This window comes from Myotis brandtii, unplaced genomic scaffold (genome assembly GCF_000412655.1).
Source record: "Myotis brandtii unplaced genomic scaffold, ASM41265v1 scaffold934, whole genome shotgun sequence".
Classification (NCBI taxonomy): domain Eukaryota; kingdom Metazoa; phylum Chordata; class Mammalia; order Chiroptera; family Vespertilionidae; genus Myotis; species Myotis brandtii.
This window is the reverse complement of record NW_005371854.1, coordinates 1,070,601-1,090,635: the sequence shown is the minus strand read 5'-3', so window position 1 is coordinate 1,090,635 and position 20,035 is coordinate 1,070,601. Positions and strand designations below refer to the sequence as shown.

At 39.0% G+C, this 20,035-nt stretch overlaps 2 protein-coding genes across 3 annotated transcripts in view; both read left to right on the top strand.

The window, feature by feature from the left end:
- The first annotated feature begins 292 nt into the window (after positions 1–292).
- Positions 293–20,035, top strand: part of FAR1 (fatty acyl CoA reductase 1) — a 70,158-nt gene continuing 50,415 nt past the window's right edge. Inside the window, exon 1 of the mRNA XM_005885888.2 lies at positions 293–411. The gene's annotated coding sequence lies outside the window, so the exon portion shown is untranslated. The remainder of the gene's footprint in view (positions 412–20,035) is intronic.
- LOC106724708 (ferritin light chain-like) lies at positions 323–11,440 on the top strand. 2 transcript variants are annotated; one of them, XM_014533075.1, is made up of 2 exons: positions 323–411; positions 10,542–11,440. In XM_014533075.1, exon 2 carries the CDS (start codon positions 10,560–10,562, stop codon positions 11,133–11,135), a length of 576 nt encoding a protein of 191 aa, XP_014388561.1. In that variant the 5' UTR covers positions 323–411; positions 10,542–10,559; the 3' UTR covers positions 11,136–11,440. The 2 variants fall into 2 exon arrangements, with proteins under 2 accessions (XP_014388561.1, XP_014388560.1); XM_014533074.1 differs by lacking the exon at positions 323–411 and adding an exon at positions 422–879.

Here is a 20,035-nt window from a genome sequence, read left to right as displayed (position 1 = left end):
CGTCCGGCCGCAGAGCCCACCTCCCCGGCCCTCTCTCGGCGCTTCCATTGGTCGTTTGCGTTCTAACCGGCGCCCGCTCCGCCCCCCTCCCTCCCGGATGAAAAAAAGGGTTGGGGGTGGGAGGCCAGAGCGGGGAGGCGGGTGAGCGGTCCTACTGGTAAGGGGGCGCGAGACAGCCAATCAGGACAAGACGTCGAAGAGTGGCGCCGCGCCAGCCAGTCACATCCTGCGGTCCGGGTCGGGGGGCCGGCTGACGCGAGTGCGGGTCGCAGCCAATGGGCGTGCCGCTACCCGTCCGCTCTTCAAGCAGCCGCTCGGGGGTGGTGGAAGAGCCAGTGAGGAGAGCACGACGGCGGCGGAGCCATCGGTGGACGACCCGGGGGAAAGCGAGGCCCAAGCCTGTGCATCGAGGTGAGAGGCAGGACGCCGGGTGGGAGAAGCCGGGTGCGGGCCCCTCCTCGCCTGGCTCGGGTCGCAGCTGCGGGCGCCGGGATGGCAGGCCGGGCCCAGTCGGGGGTTACACCCGGCGCCCCGCCCACGTCCTCGCCCCCGGCTGGGGGGGGTGCCAGCTTCGGACCGGATGGTCTCTGGTTGGGGCGCGCCGCTGCCCTCCGGAGGGCGGGGACCGCTTGCAGGGATGTAGGGAGGAGCCTGGTTTGCTGCTGCGGAGCCTGGGGGCGCCTCCCGGGGTGGGGAGGCCGGGAAGAGGTGGCGAAGGCGGGGCGGGGTAGCTAACGGAGGAGCGGGCTGGTGTGCACCAGAAGCCCGTGATTGAAGGATTCCAGGTCTGGGGAGGAAGAAAGTGATGAGAAAAGGTTGATGCTCAGAAAAGGGTGCCGGAGGAGACGGCGCGGAGCGGTGCGGTGTGGTTGGCCTCTGGTAAGTAGGCATGGATAGAGGGTGGGGGGAGTCAGCTGGGAGTGCAGGGAGGGCAGGCTTGGGTTTTGAAGGTTAAGCGATGTGGACCATTGGGGACACGTGGATCTGGAGTCAGAGGCACCTACTGAAACCGGAAGGTGACTGAGAGGAGAACGTTTTATTTTTTTTTATTTTTTATTTTTTTAGGTGAGATGTGGATAGAGGCTCCTTAACTAGAGAGCGCTAGGTGGCCAGTTAGGGGAAAGTATACGAGGGGCAAACAGGGTAGGTTTATGCGTGGTAGCTGAAGGGTGTGGACCTTTTGAGTGAGTAATAAATAATAACTCGGTTTTGGCAGCGACGGGAGAGCCAGATGTCTCAGGAAGGAGTCAGTCCGCCAAGTTCATAGGTTCATTCGCTGTGCTGCATCGAGGCCTAAACACCCAGACTTGACAACTCTCGCTGCTGAGGCTGATCCATCTTCCTCCCCTCAGTTCATCTGACTTGCTTTGCTTCAGCAGCCCACACGCTCGCGCACTCTCAGAATTAATGGCACAAGTGTTTGCTTTTGCTTGGATGGCAGTGAAGAATCGCTTGATTCTTTACATGAAAAAAAAAGTATGCGTTGGTTTAAACGCATTGTCAGAAGATACTCTTAGAAAATCTGCCCTGTAGGGGAGTTACTCAACTATCTTGCTGGGCATGAGTAATATTAGCATAAAAATGATGCAGGAGTTCTTACGGTAACACAAGTGAGAGTTAACATGTAAGTACAATCCTGCTATGCTACAGCATCAACTATTTTGATGTAGTAGAATTTCGTTATGTATATCATGCTTGCTGGGAAAATTTTCAGCCTTGGGAAGATTTATAGCTAAATAGGTTCAAAGTTCCTTTCGTTTAAGAGGAAAAGACAGACATGGTACATGTGTATCACCGTGTCAAGCTTTTGGATTTTTTATTTGTGGGGTGAGGGCAGAGGTTGGGGTCAGAGAAGAGGTAAGTAGAAAAGAAAGAGTGGCCCGCTACCCAATTTCCAGTGGCATTAAATGGGAGGAGGTGATAGGCACTGAGGTATAATTTCTGCTTGAGGATACCACAAAAAGAATGTGAAGAGTTCAGCACTTTTGACAAACATAAAATAGTATAGGGTCAAGGACAGAAACCAAAGAGGGCATTCATTGTATGTGTAGGATGCTTCCTTATTAACTAGATCAACAAAGCATTATAGCTAATGAGCCATTCTTTGGGATGTAGAAATAATTTTGTGGAAGTAATTTCTTGGTAATGCTACTCATTGATCACATTTTACTCTAAGTATAACAGAATACCCAAGTGCTCACAGGTGCTGAGGCTACTCAGAGCAGAGAAGGAATCTGAGTGGTGTGAAGTTACAGTTACTCAGGGAAGGTTTCTGGGAAGCGGTGAGTTTTGAACCATCCTTTGAATTAGGAGTTGGGATTTGGGTTATTGGAAGACATGAGGATTATAATGAATGACAAATGAAATGGCTTTAAAGGAGGATTGAAGGTTTGAATGAAGATTTAAGGGTGTGGACTTCAACTAAGTTTGTTGTAGCTTAGTTGATAAATGATGATTCTGTATTATGGTAAGAGAAGAATTAGAATAGTTGATGATTGGAGATAGGTAGTAAAGGAAAGAACATAAAAGTATTTTTTGATAGTTATAAGAGAATATGGTGAAAGTAAGTTGGGTTGTTGAGAGGTAGACTTGGTGTTCAACTATGTATAATAAACATTTTTGTGTCCTGTACTAGATTATGTTGATAATAGTAGTGTAATTTATTGGATTCTACTTTGTGCCAGCCACTGTTTTGAGCTTTCTGAGCATCATCTTTCTTTGATTATCCCTATTTTATAGATGAGGGAACTGAGATTCAGAAAGATTTAATTTGCCCAAGATCACACAGCTAATACGGTCAAGATTGGTGTAGCCAGTCAATAAACATTAATTGAGCATCTGTTTCATGTCAGGCACTGTATTAAATGCTGGAGATTCAAAGTTGATAGCAAATCCAAAGGTCAGGTCTGAGCCATTTTTTTTTTTTTTTTTTTTTTTAGAGATTGTCATGAGTTAACAGAAGAGAGCCAGGGAAGAAAGAGAAAAAGATTAGTTGGAAGGACTTTTGTAGACACTGAGCAATATACTGTTTAGGGAAACTTAGAATTTTAAGAAAGAGGAAGTGGTCAGCAGCAAACTATATATCTGAGAGACTCAGAAGAACAAAGATTGAAAAGAAACTATTGAGTTAGGTAAGGGAAAAAGTATTGTGAATTTAGTCTCAAGAAAGCCAGAATGAAGATATTAAAATACAGGCCAATAGTTAATCATGTTTAATGGCAAATGCTCTAGTCTATACAAATGTAAAATTTGGTATGATCACAGTTATGGTCAACTTCATAGAAAAGATGTTGGCATGTCTCTTTGTAATATTTTAATCTTTGGCTGATAAGATTGTGGGTGGTTTAAAAATGCTTGTACTTTTAGTATTTTTTCAAATAAAAAGATGAGCATTATTTTTGTAATTAGTGGGGGCAAATTATTCAACTGAAATAGGGACTATGTGGGTGGGCTAATGCTAATCTGAATTGTGTTTGGGATCAGAGAAAAAGATGGCCTTTACTTCAGGGCCTACTGCATATGAGCCACTTTGGTAGGCACATTCCCATCTTAGAATGTCTGGGCTGTTAACCAGTGTGAACATCCTGAAACTACATGTTGAAAGATAGCATGTGCTTAATCTGAGGGATCAAGGTGACTAAAGCACCCTGAATCATGAAGATAGGGTTTTGATTCTCCTGAACATTGTTTTCTTTGCATTAAATAAGTGAATTAAAGGTTAAAAAGAAAACAGACCACTAGTACAGTTGAGTTATTTCAACTTGTCTTTTGGCCTTTTATTCTTTCCTCTTCCCACAGTTGGTTCTGTAGTTCCTCTCTTCAGTCCCAGTTCAGTAAGACAATATGAAAGTGCTGAATTTGCATAAAACTGAAACATTTAAAATTTGTCATTGTTTTCTGTTCCCAATTTGAAGAAGAAAAGAGACTGATTTCAAGAAAGTAAGCTTTTCTCATCAAATTTCTCCAAAGGAAACTAGTAGGATTTGCTCTAGGATCCAGTATGGATTTATTCCAATCTCTAAAAGAGAAAGAGAGGAATTTTGTAAGTCAAGAATAGGTTGTAGTTTTTAAAAAAATAGATATTTTTATTGATTTCTGAGAGGAAGGAAGAGGGAGATAGAAACATCAATGATGAGAGAGAATCATCGATTGGCTGCCTCCTGCACACCCCCTACCCGGGGATTGAGCCTGCAACTCAAATGCCCTGACCCAGAATTCAACCATGACCTCCTGGTTTGTAGGTCTATGCTCAACCACTGAGCCACACCGGCTGGGCTAAGTTCTAGTTTTTAAATTTTATTTAGTCCTAGGGATTGTAGGAGAAAACAGTATTTCATCTAGGTATTGTAGTTCTTTTTCTTAAATTATCATGTTTAATTTTCATATAGTTCTCTAAGGTGGCTATCCCATTTTTCAGATGAAGAGAATGGGGCTCAGAGTAGTAATTTTCCAAAGTTTGAAAAGATAAGTGACAGAGCTGAGAGTCAAACCTTGCTTTGTGAAAAAAACTCCAGAACTCATGCATATGAGACAGTGGCAAGAAGAACTTGTTTACTTGAATACCTGCAATTGAAGGGAATGGCACATAGCCTTAGGTATTTAGTGACTCTTTTGTTACCCTTAGAAGGGATTCTTGCTCTGTGTGTTTGTGCTTTGTGACAGTGGCTCTTAAATGATAGTAATTTTTGTGTCTTATAGAGTGCATTATACTACATTTAGAGGTGTGCTCACATTTTAGTATTTTTTGAAATGAAGATGTATTCACATTGCTATATTTATTTTAAGATGTTTATGAAATGGATACTATGTCTTAAAATTTAATGTGTCTCAGAATTGAGGTAGTGTGGTATATGCATATAGTCTTCATGTATAACTGTCTTAGCAATTTGTTGTGTGCAATTTCTTCCCAACCTCCTCTCTTTACTTAACCAATTACTTTTTTTTTTTCAGTATGGCACAATATAGAACTGAAGTATATATTAATAATAAAATAGTCATTCTCCTTAGCTAGTGAATATTATAGTATAGAAAAATCCTGTGATGTAGAAAATCATATTGCACTGTGAATCAGCAGATCTGAGTTTTAATTTTGGTTTTGCTAGTAACTTGATTTATGACTTGAGGCAAGTCACTTCCCCTCTCTGAACTTTAGTTTCCTCATCTGTAAATTGGAGTGGGGTGGGGAACTTTCAGACCTGTCTATCTTGAACAAACTGTGTGCCCTCTTTCTTTTTTTAATCCTCACCCTGAGGATATTTTTCCAATGATTTTTAGAGAGAGTGGATAAGAGAGGGAAAGACTGAGAGAAATATCAATGTGAGAGAAACACATCGATTGGTTGCCTTCTGCACGAGCCCCGACCAGGGCCTGGGCTGGGGAGGAGCCTGCAACCGATGTACGTGCCCTTGACCAGAATCGAACCTGGGACCCTCAGTCTGTAGGCCGAGGCTCTATTATCCACTGAGCCAAACTGGCTAGGGCTGCCCTCTTTCTAATAAAAAATGTGGATGCTATAAATCCCTTTCTTAAAAACTGTATTTATTGCTTTTGACTATTTCTTCTTTCTCTTCATCTCCCTGTCTTCCCTCCTGCCCATCTTCCCCCATGGATCTTTGAGGGTACTGTTAGATTTTTAACTTATTAGAGAGGGTGAGTTATTTTTGATATCCTGCATTTACCAGGACAGGATATCTGAGAAAATAGGTGCCTATTAAATAGTTAATGAATGAATAAATGTATTTTATCTGAATTAATAAGAGAATCATTTAAATAGAATACCATCTGAAAACTTTTGAACTTTCATTGAAAGATAATTCTGCCTAAAGAATGAAATGTGAGACATAGAACCATGGAACAGACTGTGGAATCTCAGAGGGAAGGCAGGTCGGGGGGAGGGGTGGTGGGAAGAGATCAACCAAAGAACTTGTATGCATATATGCATACTCCGTGGACACAGACAATAGGATGGTGAAGGCCAGGGGTAGGGGCTGGCTAGAAGGGGTCAGTGGGGGAAAAAGGAGACATAAGTAATACTTTCAACAATAAAGATTAAAATAAAGAGAATGAAATGTGTTTTGTAAAGTAAATTTATCTGCTCTCTATTGGTCAGGTGCACACAGAAGAAAACTACTGGGCCTGTCTGTAAGAAGCTCTCTCTTCTAGTAGAAGAGGCAAACTTTTAAAAACTTTGTATTATGGAAAATTGCCAACATAAAAATACAATAATATGCATATCAGTAACCTTAACAATTTTCAACTTGTGGTCAATCTTGTTTTATCTGTACCTCCATCCACTTCCCCATTATTTTATTTTGAAGCAAATTCCTAGACATTTTTACCAGTGTTTACCAGATACTATGATAAGTATGACAATAGACATGCTAATAAAGTGAAGTGGAATTTTAAAAAAAATATATTTTATTTTATTATTATTATTATTTTTTAAAATATATTTTATTGATTTCTACAGAGAGGAAGGGAGAGGGATAGAGAATTAGAAACATCGATCAGCTGCCTCCTGCACACCCCTACTGGGGATGTACCCGCAACCAAGGTACATGCCCTTGACCAGAATCAAACCTGGGACCCTTCAGTCTGCAGGCCGACACTCTATTCACTGAGCCAAACCAGTTAGGGCTGGAATTTTTTTATATATATCACATGGAGACTATAGATTATATTGTGCTGGGCAAAAGAAATTAGATATAATAATCTGTAGAGCAGGAATAATGTAATTGGGGAGACTGAGTGTGCATATATAAAATAGAATGTAGTGGGATCATATGTCAGAATTGGTTATAGAGATTCTAAGTGGGAAATGACATTATTTCTGAATCAAAGTAGGATTTAGACAGGGAGAAAGAACATTAAGTGGAGAAGGTGAGGGTGATCACATGGAGAAAACAAGTAGAAAAATGTAATTTTTTTTAAGAATAAGTTTTATATAAATCTGTATCTCTCTATATCTTTTAGACTCCTGTAAGATGTTATTGACATACTGTAGATCTTACATCAATACTTGAAAGAAGCCAATTGCTTTATTACAAATTAGGACACACTACTTTGTGAATGTCCATGGTGAATTATTTGACACATTCCATTAAAAAGCCTTCTGAATATCTTAGTACCACATGCATTAATGGATCCATTTTGTCTAGAATGTTTGTGTGTGTGTGTGAGTGTGTGATCAGCTTTGAAGTATGTCATTTTGAGGTTTTAAATAGTGGCAGGTGTGTGTGTGTGTGTGTGTGTGTTTAATTTAAATGTTAACCATTTGACAGTTTTAGAATTACTTTGAAATATCTAGTTTATCTATTTTATGCAATTCTTACTAGGCACATGAGCAATCCTTCTTGAATTTAAGGAATCTTACCATTTTATCTTATTATTTTGGAGTATTGTCTTAAATATTTAGAAATATTAATTGGAAATAAAATCTTTTTAAAAAATATATTTTTATTGATTTCATAGAGGAAAGGAGAGGGAGAGAGAGAGATAGAAACATCAATGATGAGAGAGAATCATTGATTGGCGGTCTCCTGCATGCCCGCTACGTGGGATCAAGCCCGCAACCTGGGCATGTGCCCTTGACCAGAATCAAACCTGGGACCCTTCAATTTGCAGGCCGGTGCTCTATCCACTGAGCCAAACTGGCTAAGGCTGGAAATAAAATCTTAAAATATATTCATAATGCAGAGATTCGTAGTCAGAGGTCATGAACCTGTTTGAGTATCTCCTTAAAGCTTTGTGCTATCTCCTCAGAAAATATACATTTAGTTTTTCATATAATTTCAGGGGGTTAATAAGACTCTCAGAACCTACTCAAATATCCTTGGGGGCCTATGGATTCTGGTTTAATAAGCCATTCTTTTTTTAAAAAATATATTTTATTGATTTTTTACAGTGAGGGAGAGGGATAGAGAGTTAGAAACATCGATGAGAGAGGAACATCGATCAGCTGCCTCCTGCACACCCCCCACTGGGGATATGCCCACAGCCAAGGCACATGCCCTTGACTGGAATCAAACCCGGGACCCTTTGGTCCGCAGGCCGACGCTCTATCCACTGAGCCAAACCGGTCAGGGCTAATAAGCCATTCTTTAATGTATAGGCAGAAAGCCTACTGTTAAAATTCAACTCAAATTTATTTCTGTGTACTCTTCACCTTTTACAAGCAGTCTTTTTTTTATTATTAAGTGATAAAATTATAAAGCTCATTATGCAAATGTTATTTTAAAAAAATACACCACTTCTTAATTGGATTCTTGGGTGAAAGCAAGCTATAGCTGGTTTAATAAGTATGTAGGAATGGTTTTACCAAAGATTTTGGAATAAGTGTATGGTACTTTATATAATGACTGCTATTTATTCTGAATTAACAGGAAGTAGAATATATGATATAAGAATGAATAAATGTATAAATACCATTTTTTTCAGAGACGAAAACATTTCTTTGACTTATCTTGCCCTTACATAGTTAAGATTTGTGGAGGAAAGAATCTATTAAAGTATTTTGAGGTTTACATTTGTGTTAAAATAACTCCTTGGTGTGATACAGGGGTTTAGAGACATATTTTGGCTGATGAAGGATTGATTTTCAGTGGAGTCCAGAGATCTTAACATCCATCTAGTTTCAAGGATGGTCCTAAATAAGTTTCTTAGAAATATGTTGTTTTAAAAACTTGTGGATTGTACCTATAAAATGAAGTCAAAATAATGGTTATTACCATATGCAGAATCTTCAGGAGATAGGAACAGGTGAATTAGCTGCTATTGGGACATTTGACTCTGCAGAGCAGTACATTGATTGAAGATCAGTGAGTATTAGGTGTATTGCTTTAAAGTGATAACCCTTGTGATGTATAAGAGTTAATAATTCACTGAGTATCTAATGTACTATTAGGCAACAACTTATTTTAATACATAGTAATAGATATATATACTTCGAGAGCTTAACCATCAGTGATTTGGCCTCCCCTTCAATGAATTTTACCAATGATCAGAGCAGTTAATTGACATGTCCAAGGTCAGGTGGTTAGTGGCAGTCCCATTAGTGTAGTTATTCATTACCCTACTGATTTTTTTAAGTCTGTTGTGCTTATATATTTTGGCTGTCTTTTCCTTTTGGATCTCAGTTTCTGGAGAAGGAAGTATCTTAACACTAGGGTTTTTAGCATTATGACTTTGATTCTCAATTGATAAATTGATGAATCCCCTGAAGTTTTATACTGTAATGCTTTTACTTTGCTATGCATGTTCTTATCTTTAGCACAATAACCCACCAGGCTTATTGGGGTAGGCTTCTTAGGAGCTTGAATCATTTTCACAGCTGGAAACAGATACTAAGAATCTAAAAAGTTGCCCTGGCTGCTTTGGCTTAGTGGATAGAGCTTTAGCCTGAGGACTGAAGGGTCCCGGGTTCGATTTTGGTCAAGGGCACATGCCAGGGTTGTGGGCTTGATCCTCCAGTAGGGGGCGTGCAGAAGGCAGCCCATCAATGATTCTCATCATTGATGTTTCTAGCTCTTTCTCCCTCTTCCTCTCTGAAATATATATATATTCATCTGTTTCCTCATGTTTTCTATACCTTTCTGGGCTGGTGATCCCTGCCTGACAGCATTTAGTTGAAAGCTGTTATGTGAACCTGCAAAATTTTAACGGTAAGCCAGAAAATGATTTTTGAGAAGAGGGTTTGCTAAGAGATTTAGGCATTTTAAGACATTTCTTGGAAGCTTCTTACTCAGAACTAGAGACCGGAGTCTTATTGACATCCAAGTTCAGGGAAGTTATTACTTCCACGAAAGGCTCTGATTCCAAGTCCTAATGTCACTTTTGGTTGGTATAGACCTGGTAGCCAGGGAAAAGACCTGTCCCTACAATTAGTGACCCTATAGCCAGGGTGAGGACTCTTAGAACAGTGACTCTCAAGCTTTTTTAATCCTGACCCTTTATCTGGGTCATTCTTTAGCTCAATAATTCCCACTTTCTAGTGGAATAATAACAACTAATTGTCAAAGTGCAAGCATTTTGGGGAAAGAGGGATTTTCTTTAGCAATTAGGAATATGGATGGTTGCTCATTGAATCACAAAAAAATACACTACTTGTCTTAAAGCCTAGACTAGTTAGAAAAATGTAGGCCTAAAATCCTAGTAATACACATATATAATACATTCTGAAGTTTGACTAAAACAACTAAAGCCAAAATGACAATAATGAAGTTCAATTAATAGTAATTTTTAATTGAAAAGTAAGAATAATGATAATTGAAAACCATGATCTGCTAAAGACAACACAACTTCACTGGCAGTGAGTGTCCCTTTAGAAAATTAAAGAATTCAAGGCAGTGCCCTTGGTGGTCTCCCAGATCTTTCTCACTTCAACCATGTTTGGGTGGAACAGACCCAGGGATGTCCCTTCTTCCAGTCTCTGACCATCCTCCAACCTCTTTTCCAGTCACCACCTTCCGAACCACCTCAGCCATCCTCAGCCTTTGAGACCAGCCAACACTGTTTTTTTTTGTTGTTCTTGTTTTTAACCTTAGCTCCTTTTACTGACAACCATGAGCTCCCAGATTCGTCAGAATTATTCCACCGAGGTGGAGGCTGAGGTCAACCGCCTGGCCAACCTGCATCTGCAGGCCTTCTATACTTACCTCTCTCTGGGCTTCTATTTCAACCGTGATGATGTGGCTTCCCAGGGTGTGGGCCACTTCTTCCGAGTGTTGGAGGAGAAGAAGTTCAAGGGCGCTGAGCTTCTTTTTAAGATGCAAAACCAGCGAGGTGGCCGCATTGTTCTCCATGATGTGCAGAAGCCTTCCCAGCATGAGTGGGGCACAACTCAGGACGCCATGGAAGCTGCCCTGGCCTTGGAGAAGAACCTGAACCAGGCCCTTTTGAAGCTGCATGCCCTGGGTTCGGCCCATAAAGACCCTCATCTCTCTAACTTCCTGGAGAAACACTTCCTGGATGAGGAGGTGAAACTCATCAAGAAGATGGGCGACCAGCTGACTAACCTCCGCAGGCTGGCCAGCTCCCAGGCTGGGCTGGACAGCCCCCAGGCTGGGCTGGGCGAGTATCTCTTTGAAAGGCTCACCCTCAAGCACCACTCGAAGCCTTTGGAGCCCAAAGGCCTTTGAGGGGCCCGTCTGCATTCTCCTGGTGTCTGGCTTTTACCTGAGCCTCTCCCTGAAACCACTAGCCATTCTTTTAACCATCCTGAAGCCCTCTCCCACGCATTGGACCAAATGGAAACAATAAAAAGCTTTTTGCATCAAAGAAAACGGAAAAAGAAAAATAATTCAATTTTTTGGCCCTGGCCAGGTAGCTCAGTTGGTTAGAGCATCCTTTCAATATGTGAACGTTGAGTGTTGAATCCCTGGTCAAGGCACATACAAGAAACAACCAGTGAATGCGTACATAGATGGAACAACAAATCAATGCTTCTCTCTTTCTCTCCCTTCTTCTCTAAAATCAATCAATAAATAGCCCTAGCCACTTTGGCTCAGTGGATAAAGTATTGGCCTGCGGACCAAAGGGCCCTGGGTTCCATTCTGGTCAAGGGCATGTACCTTGGTTGCAAGCTCTTCTCTGGTCCGGGTCCTGGTCGGGTCTCCTGCAGGAGTCAACCAATTGATATGTTTCTCTCATGTTGATGTTTCTATCTTTCCCTCTCTCTTCCACTCTCCCTAAAAATCAATGGAAAAATATCCTTGGGTGACGATTAAAATCAATCAATAAATAAAAAGTAAAAAATGTTAAAGAATTCAAGCTTTGAGTGTGCATATGTGGTGTAGGAGCTTTGCAGTATTGTGGTTGCAGCAAACAGTTATTGTATGCAAATTAAAATCTTTGGTATATCAGCATGTTCATTTTTGTAACTCTTAATATCTGACTTAAGTCTGTTCATAAGGAGCCTTATGGATCACAGGAAGGTCATGTTTTTTAAATAATGTGTAGTCCCTGGGTAGTCTGGCCCATTTTTGGGTCATTACCTTAGAAGGTAATCCAATGTATTTTGGAATACTATTTCTGAAATGCATTTCACTTTTCTGAGTCTGAAAGTATTAGGATAAAAATTTTATTTCTTAGCATGAAAATATTTTTATTACGGTAAGGAGAGATTATAGTACAGTAGTTTGTCTAAAAAAGAATCGTGTGACTTATGAAATTACTTTTGAAAAATTAGTGTTCCCTAACATGGCATCGATGCTGTGTTTTTGCCAGCAAAGGGACAGTTTATTACAAAACTCTGTGTTAGCAAGAGCACAGCCTTTCTTCAGTAGGCTTCAAAGTAGAGAAGTGACCCTATTGGTACAGGCCTTGAGGACAGAAACATACACAAAGGAAAATGGATATTGCTGAAAAATTTTTTTTCTTGTTAGCAGATCATTTTAATGCTATAGAGTTGACATTTCCTCACTAATGGAGTAGAACTTCTTAAGATGTCTTTGTGTTTGATTTTTACATCACTCAGGAATTCTGAGTGTATATATAATATTTTTCAGAATAATGAGGCCTTAGAGGCATTTTTAACTCTTGCAAAAGTGCCATGCTTAGGGACCAACATCAGTGTACAAAATACTTGTGTAGTGCCATAAGAACTAATGAACCTATTGAGCTTACTTATTATCAAGAAGTACCTTCAACATTGAGGAAAATAGGATGCAGAGAGTTAAGTACTGGTATCAGGGTCTGTGTAGGCAAACAGAGCGGCCATTATATCTACTTCAATGAGGGCTAACAACAGGGTTGTACACTAGCATCTTTTATTGAAAAAGAAATGTTAACCAAGATGCTACAGCTATTCTTTTGTTTGTAAAAAAAATGCCTTATAAGCCTTAATTTAAAAAAAGAAACCCATTATTATTATTAGCAAACTACAGTAAATAGTTTGTACATTTTGAGTTTGCATTTTGCCCCTTTATTTGCTGCTTACACTTTACTTTCAGAGGATGTTTTCTTTTATGTTGCATCTTAATCAAAACACTAAAGATTCTGGAGTTATTAGAACCAATAAACCAATAGTTCCCAATATGCCTCCAGATGGGAGTCTATCACAGATCTTAAAAGAAAGTATATACTTACAAGGTGAGACCTCTTCATAGTCTAACTAAAATTAGTTTGTTTTTCTTTTGTCTAGAAGTGTGTTAACTCCAAGTGGTAACTTACTGGTTACAAGCTCATAATTACATGAACATGGGATGATGACAGTTTTTATTAAGTAAATGAGGTTATTTGGTAGCAAAACATTTCCAACTGTGAGACTCATGGGACCATATTTTTTTTAAAGGCACTTGGGGTGACTAAAAAATGTAGTCAGGAACAACTCATTCCCTAGCCCCATGAAGTAGGTGTAACATGGATTAAATGGTGGACAGTCTCAAGAGTAACAAGCAGTTACTTCACCATGACCTTAGTGGCAGATTATATTTTCTAAAGATGGTTATAACAGTATCTCCCATCTCAGGGTGACTTTAACTCTTCTCTTACCCTGAGGTGGGGTTTATGTCTTCTCTTGAGTTTGGGTGGTCTTTTGAATCATTTGTAACCAATAGAACAAGGCAGAAGTTATACTGTGGGACTTTCAAAGCAGGGTCAGAAAGTAAAAGACTTGAATAGCTTCTACCTAGCTCACTAGAATATTGGTCTTGAAACACTTAGCAGCTTTGTAAGCAGTCTAGCCAGAGATCCTCATAGGGAAACCCAAAAACTACCTCATGTAGAGAGATCATCCAAAGAGGATCTAGGATCAGCTAGAACTGCTTAGTCAAGCCCTTCCCAAATTCTAATGCACAGATATTGTGAGGAAGAATAAAATGATTGTTATTTTAAGACACTGAGTTTTAGAGTGATTTTGGTATATAGTAGTAGATAATCAGAACACTTCGTTTTCTGAATCTGTTACTGTGTACTGAGATTTGACAATATCCAGATGTGCAGTTAGGAATACACCCCAATGATTTGTTCTGGAATCTGAACATAACCTTATTTTGATTTTCTACCTTTTTATATAAACTTTTCTCTACCATTCTTTTCTATACCCATTTGGAAAAGCCATTCCATCTTACGTCTTTAGTAAGAGGGCTTTTTGGTAACTGAAACTCTGTCATGTGTATTTACTGTGTCATGAGAACATATGCATCATCTTTAGAATGCCTTTTGCTCTGTGCCTTCCTTTTAGTTACTAGAATATTTGGCCTTCTGATAGTTCCCTAGGGTTGCTGTAACAAAGTGGGTAGCTAAAAACAACAAATTTATTGTTTCACAGTTTTGGAGGCTAGAAGTAAAAAAATTGATGCTCCCTTTGAAACCTGTAAGGGGATCATTCCTTGCCTCTTCCTACCTTTTTTTGTTGGTAAATTTGGCATTCCTTGTCCTGTAGCTGTATAACTCCAATTTCTGCCTCCAACATGTGCTTTTGTTGTCACATGGAATTCTCCTTGTGCATTTCTTTGTCTTCACATGGCCCATTTATAAGGACACCTACTCTAGTGTGACATCATTTACCTTAACTAATTACAACTTCAAAGCTCCTATTTCCAAATAAAGTCCCATTCTGAGGTACTAGGGCTTAGTATTTCAATATATCTTTTTAGGGGGAACACAGTTCAATCCAAAACAGGCCTCAAGGGAGATTGGTATAATTATGTTTTAACCATTTACACATTTTTACTCCATATTAGATGTGAATGGGGTTTTTAATTAGTGACCACGAGGCTCTGTTCTCTTCATGTTAAGTCTCCCTTTGCTCCATTGTGCATAAATAATACACATAAAATTTGATAGTAATTTTAAACTGTTTAGGATCATTGACCCCTTTGAGGATCTGATAAAAGCAGTGGATTCTTCCCCTAGAAAAAGATAGTGAGGTATGCATGGTGTGCACACTTGTACACACACATATAAATACATGCAAACACAATAATGTTTTGGATGAAACTTTAACATGTTCCTGGACACACACCCTATTTGTTCATGAACTTCTGGATTAGACAGTTATTAATTTCCATTGATTAGAGATTCCTAATCCCCATTTCCCTTTTAGTGGAAAAATATATGGGGGAAGGTGGAAGAGGGAGGAGGCATAGGTATATGTATATAGAATTCCTTCATGGTCAACGCAGTTTTTTTGGGAATTTTCATATTTATGTGCTATTTACCATGTGTCTATATTTCCACCCATACCTCATATCTAATCTTTGTAAATATAAATTTACAGTTTATAAAATTGTAAATAACATACACGTCTGTAGAGAAGAATAATCTAGGTTCTTTTAGACTTGTATTCAGTATATAAACAGACCTTTATATCTTGCCAGAGGGTTGAGTTAGCTTTTGACCTCTTTAAATTCTGTGGTTTGTTTTTTTTTAATTACTGTATCAAGATTTTTTTTTAATAGGGTAGTGGTCTAGGGTTTCTGAGTTTGTGACAGGATTATATTCTGTGCTCTTCTTGATTTGTAACTTTTTCTCCAAAATAATATTTTCCAAGCCTCACCCCTGAAAATCTTATCTTAATGGGCTTTCCTTTGAAAACACAGATTTTTTTTTATACACCTTGAAAAGGCTACAGGTCATGTCTCCATTTTGCGTCTAGTCTGTGGCATATCCATATTTCTGAATCCTGGCATTCACAAATGTTGGTTCATTTTTGAAGCTATTATATCAAACAAGTATTTACTGTTCATTTTACAATGATATACACAGTAACTCTAGTAATACTGAAATCATAGCCAATAAATTTTTAGACTGTACTGGTTTCCTATTGATGCCTTTCTCATTTGTAGTTCATTTTCCAAATATGGAATATTGCAAGTCGTTATTTAGAAAAGGGTTGGCAAATTATATCCTGCAAATTGTCTTTCTGTTCTTCTGAATAAAGTTTTATTGAAATACAGCCATACCCATTTGATTACTTTTTGTCCATGGCTGATTTTGTGCCTCAAATGTCAGAACTGAGTAGTTGTTACTAAGTTTGTATGGCCCACAAAGCTGAATATTTACTACCTTGACCCTTCACAAAAATTTTTGCCAACTTTTGGTTTAGGAGATTTTGGAATTATTTTCTTTTAAGGATATTTGAAGTGTGTTTTTTTTCCTCTTTAACTTTTCAGTAATGGAATCCAAGGAATATTAAAAGACCGTTTAGCTCAACTATCTATTTGCTGCTTGAATTTCCTTCAGATTTGCCAAGTGGTCCTCCAGCTTAGAGGTGTAGGACAGTGAGACAAAACAGCATTAGATGTGGCTGTGTTAAACGAGGAAGAATTGCTCCTGATTTGGAATCAATCAGTGACTCCCAATGAAAAACTAGATGAAATATCTTATTCTTGTCCATTTGCCCTTCCCACTCTCTCCATTGGTAGGTTTTGACTTTGTGTACATGGTGAAGACACAGAGGAACCTGTCTTTGTAAAAATATATATGTTTTTATTGATTTTAGGGAGAGATGAAGGGAGAGAGAGAGAGAGAGAGAGAGAAAGAGAGAGAGAGAGAGAGAGAGAGAGAGAGAAACATCAATGTACTCCAAATGGGGACTGGACCGAAACCTGGGCCCTGATTGGGAATTGGTACACACACAACCGACTGAGCCACACTGGCCAGGGCAGGAACCTTTTTTTCATAGGAAGACGACAAAATGGACCAATAGCTGTAGGTGGTGGAAATTTTGTAGCAGCTAAAACGGGCCCAAGAGTCCTTACAAATGCCATTTGTCAGGTTTTACTGTTTGTATTCAATGTATATTGGTACAGAAAGAAACATACAGGTAGAGCAAGTCTAAATTTCACTATAAAATTGTATTTGGTAGTTGTATGTACTTGACTGCTTAGTGAACATGTTGAACATAGGGGCTCTCTAAGGAGGGGCATCTGATCTCAAGATCAATGTTAGCTTGAGGGGGGATGAATTTCTCACATTCCATTTAGAAAATCAGCCGCTTAGAATTCTGTTCATCAACAATTTAATAGTTAGGTAATCATTTAGTAGATTTTTCATCTAATAAATGGAATGAAAATTTAAGTAATAAAGATTAGCAGAAGATATACCCTTTTTCTTAACACAATGCTAGTATTTTATTTTCACTTTTATTTATTTTTAAAATTTTTTTCCAGGTCTTCTTTTTATTTATTTATTTTTTAAATATATTTGTATTGATTTCAGAGTGGAAGGGAGAGGGAGAGAGAGAGAGAGAGAGAAACATCAATGATGAGAATCATTGATTGGCTGCCTCCTGCATGCCCTGTACTGGGAATGGAGCCTGCAACCCGGGCATGTGCTCTTGACTGGAATTGAACCCAGGACCCTTCAGTCCGCAGGCTGATGCTCTATCCTCTGAGCCAAACCAGCCAGGACTTATTTTCACTTTTAAAATGATTTGTCAATTTTTTTTCTAATAACAGATGAAAATGAGTTTGTAAATTATTAGAAGACAAAAGATAGTGCAGACTGGTTCATTGAGGGGAACATTTGTTCTTTTAAATATTTTTTTTTGGTAGCCTCTGATTTTTCTACTTAATAAAAATAGTGGTTTTTAAAAAATGTATACTACATGCACATAGTACATAATTTAAAAATGTACAAAAGGATATTTAATGAAGAGTAACTGCCTCTTATCTCTGTACCCCTGTCATCCATTTCTCCATTTTTTTTTGTTTGCCAAAAATAATCTATGTATTTATTTCTTTTTCTTTTCCATAAAAGGTGGTATTATCAGACATTATTACATCTTAGCTTTAAAATTTATCATGAATATTATTCTATAACAATATATGTTAAACCTCATTCTTTTTTTTAGAAGCAGAGTATATATACCTTTATAGGAATATGCCAGTTTGTTTGCTCAGTCTCCTATTTGTGGACATTTAGGTTTTCAGTCTTTTGCTATTAATGTTGTAATGAGCACATTATTTTGCACATATGAAAGATTAGCTTCAGGATGAGTTTTTAGAAATAGAATTGCAGGGTGAAAACTAAAACAACAACAATGAATGGCAAGGTCAAAGATAGTGGGCATTTAAAATTTGGTAGGTGTTGTCAGATCCCCCCTCCCCCCACCTCTATCTTACCTGCCCTACCCCATCTCCATAGAGGTTGTACTAATTTGTAGCCCTACCAGCAATATAAGTCTCTATTTCATATGTACATTTATCATTTTTTTGGTCTTTGTAAGTCTCATTAAGTGAAAAAATGAATCTTGTCCTTTCAATTTGCATTTTTCTGAATGAGTCAGGTTGAGTTTTTTACCAATGATTAAGAGCCATTTGTATATTTTTTTCTGTTTACTTTCTATTCATCTTTTGCCAATCTAATTAATTGTTGGTCTTTTTTTTTTATTAGATTGCAAATGCTCTTTATATGTTAACAGAATTGGCCCTTTCTCTTTGACATGATATATACTTCCTTTTCTGGCCAGTTGTAGCATTTTGGAATATTTGCATTTTATGTTAGAGACCATAGGTATGTAATGTAAAGGGGTGTGTGTGTGTGTGTGTGTGTGTGTGTGTGTACATGAAAAGTGGGGGAATATTCCTGGTATTTTTTTTTGTTCCTTTTCATTTGTTAAGTAAAGCAGATTATTAAATAGTCTTGGCACTAAGGAAGCTGGGCCTCAGTGGTGAGCTAGCTAATAGTTGACAGTGGTCTAATCCTCACCCAAAGATGTGCTTAGAGAGGAAGGGGGGGAGACACACACACACACACACACACACACACACACACACACACACACAGAGACACACACAGAGACAGACAGACAGACATCTGTCAGTTGCCCTTCACATGCTCCCCAACCGGGGATCGAAGTGGCAACTTTTTGGTGCACAGGACAATGTTCAACCAAGTGAGCCACTCTGGCTGAGCTGTCTAGTAGAATCTTACTAGTGTGTGATCTATTGAATTATCATCTGTGTGTTTTTTTTTTAATTATTAAAAAAATATATTTTATTGATTTTTTACAAAGAGAAAGGGAGAGGGATAGAGAGTTAGAAACATCGATGAGAAAGAAACATTGATCAGCTGCCTCCTGCACACTCCACTCCCTACTGGGGATGTACCTGCAACCAAGGTACATGCCCTTGACCGGAATCAAACCTGGGACCCTGAGTCCGCAGGCTGACGCTCAGAGCCAAACCAGTTAGAGCTATCATTTGTGTTTTTAATTTGTGTGAACATTAAAGTTAGGCAAGTGCTAGTAGAGGGATTCACCTGGCCTAAAAGGCTGTAACCTCCTAAAGAGGGTATTTGTGCAGGGATTAGGGTCTCATGAACTTGGTTCTAAATTAGGCTGTTAAACATATTTGAAGTGTGGGTTTTTTTGTGCCTGGAGGAACTGGAGGCAGGGTGTTTATGGATATGGCTTTACTTGTCACTAGAATGTTTCATTTCCATAGGGTTCCCGAGGGTCCAGAATTTATTAGAGTTTAAACAGAATTTCTAAGTAGAGGCTTTAGGTTTAGGGACAGGTTCTGGGGAGAGGAAACTGATGAGAGCTAGGCAGATTGTGAGAAGTTCAGCCAGGAGGAATAGCGTTCAAATCCATGTTTAAGGCTCAGTGGGGAAACAGAATATTAACCCAGGACCTGGGACAGAAACTCAGGATCTTGGTCTAGGCCAGGGGTCCACAAATTTTTTCTGTAAAGGACCAGACAGTAAATACTTTAGACTTTGTGGGCTATAATGTCTCTGTTGTGACTACTCAACTCTGCTGTTGTGGTATAAAAGTGAAAAGGGTTCCTAGACCCAATTCCAAAGTATATGTGGAGGCTCCAACAAGCAATACTCAGACAGTAGCAGGGTGTCCAAGAAGTCAACTCAAATCTGCCACTATCTATCTGGAAATAGCATCAAATTCCCCAGATGCCCATCACAAGCTCAGGTTCTTACCTTATTTCTGATTTACTGGCTACACATTTGGTGTTCCAATGACCCTTTCAACTTAAGATGCAAATTTTAAGTCCAGATTGTTACCTGTTCTTGTGACTGAATGGCTATAAATCAGAGGTTCCTACAACCCACTCCTTGGGTTCAATTAATTTGC

Coding starts and splice junctions, on each gene's coding strand:
- LOC106724708 (XM_014533074.1), top strand. CDS start 820: ATGCTCAGAAAAGGGTGCCGGAGGAGACGGCGCGGAGCGGTGCGGTGT. Junction 880..10,541: donor TGCGGTGTGGTTGGCCTCTG/GTAAGTAGGCAT, acceptor TTTTAACCTTAG/CTCCTTTTACTGACAACCAT.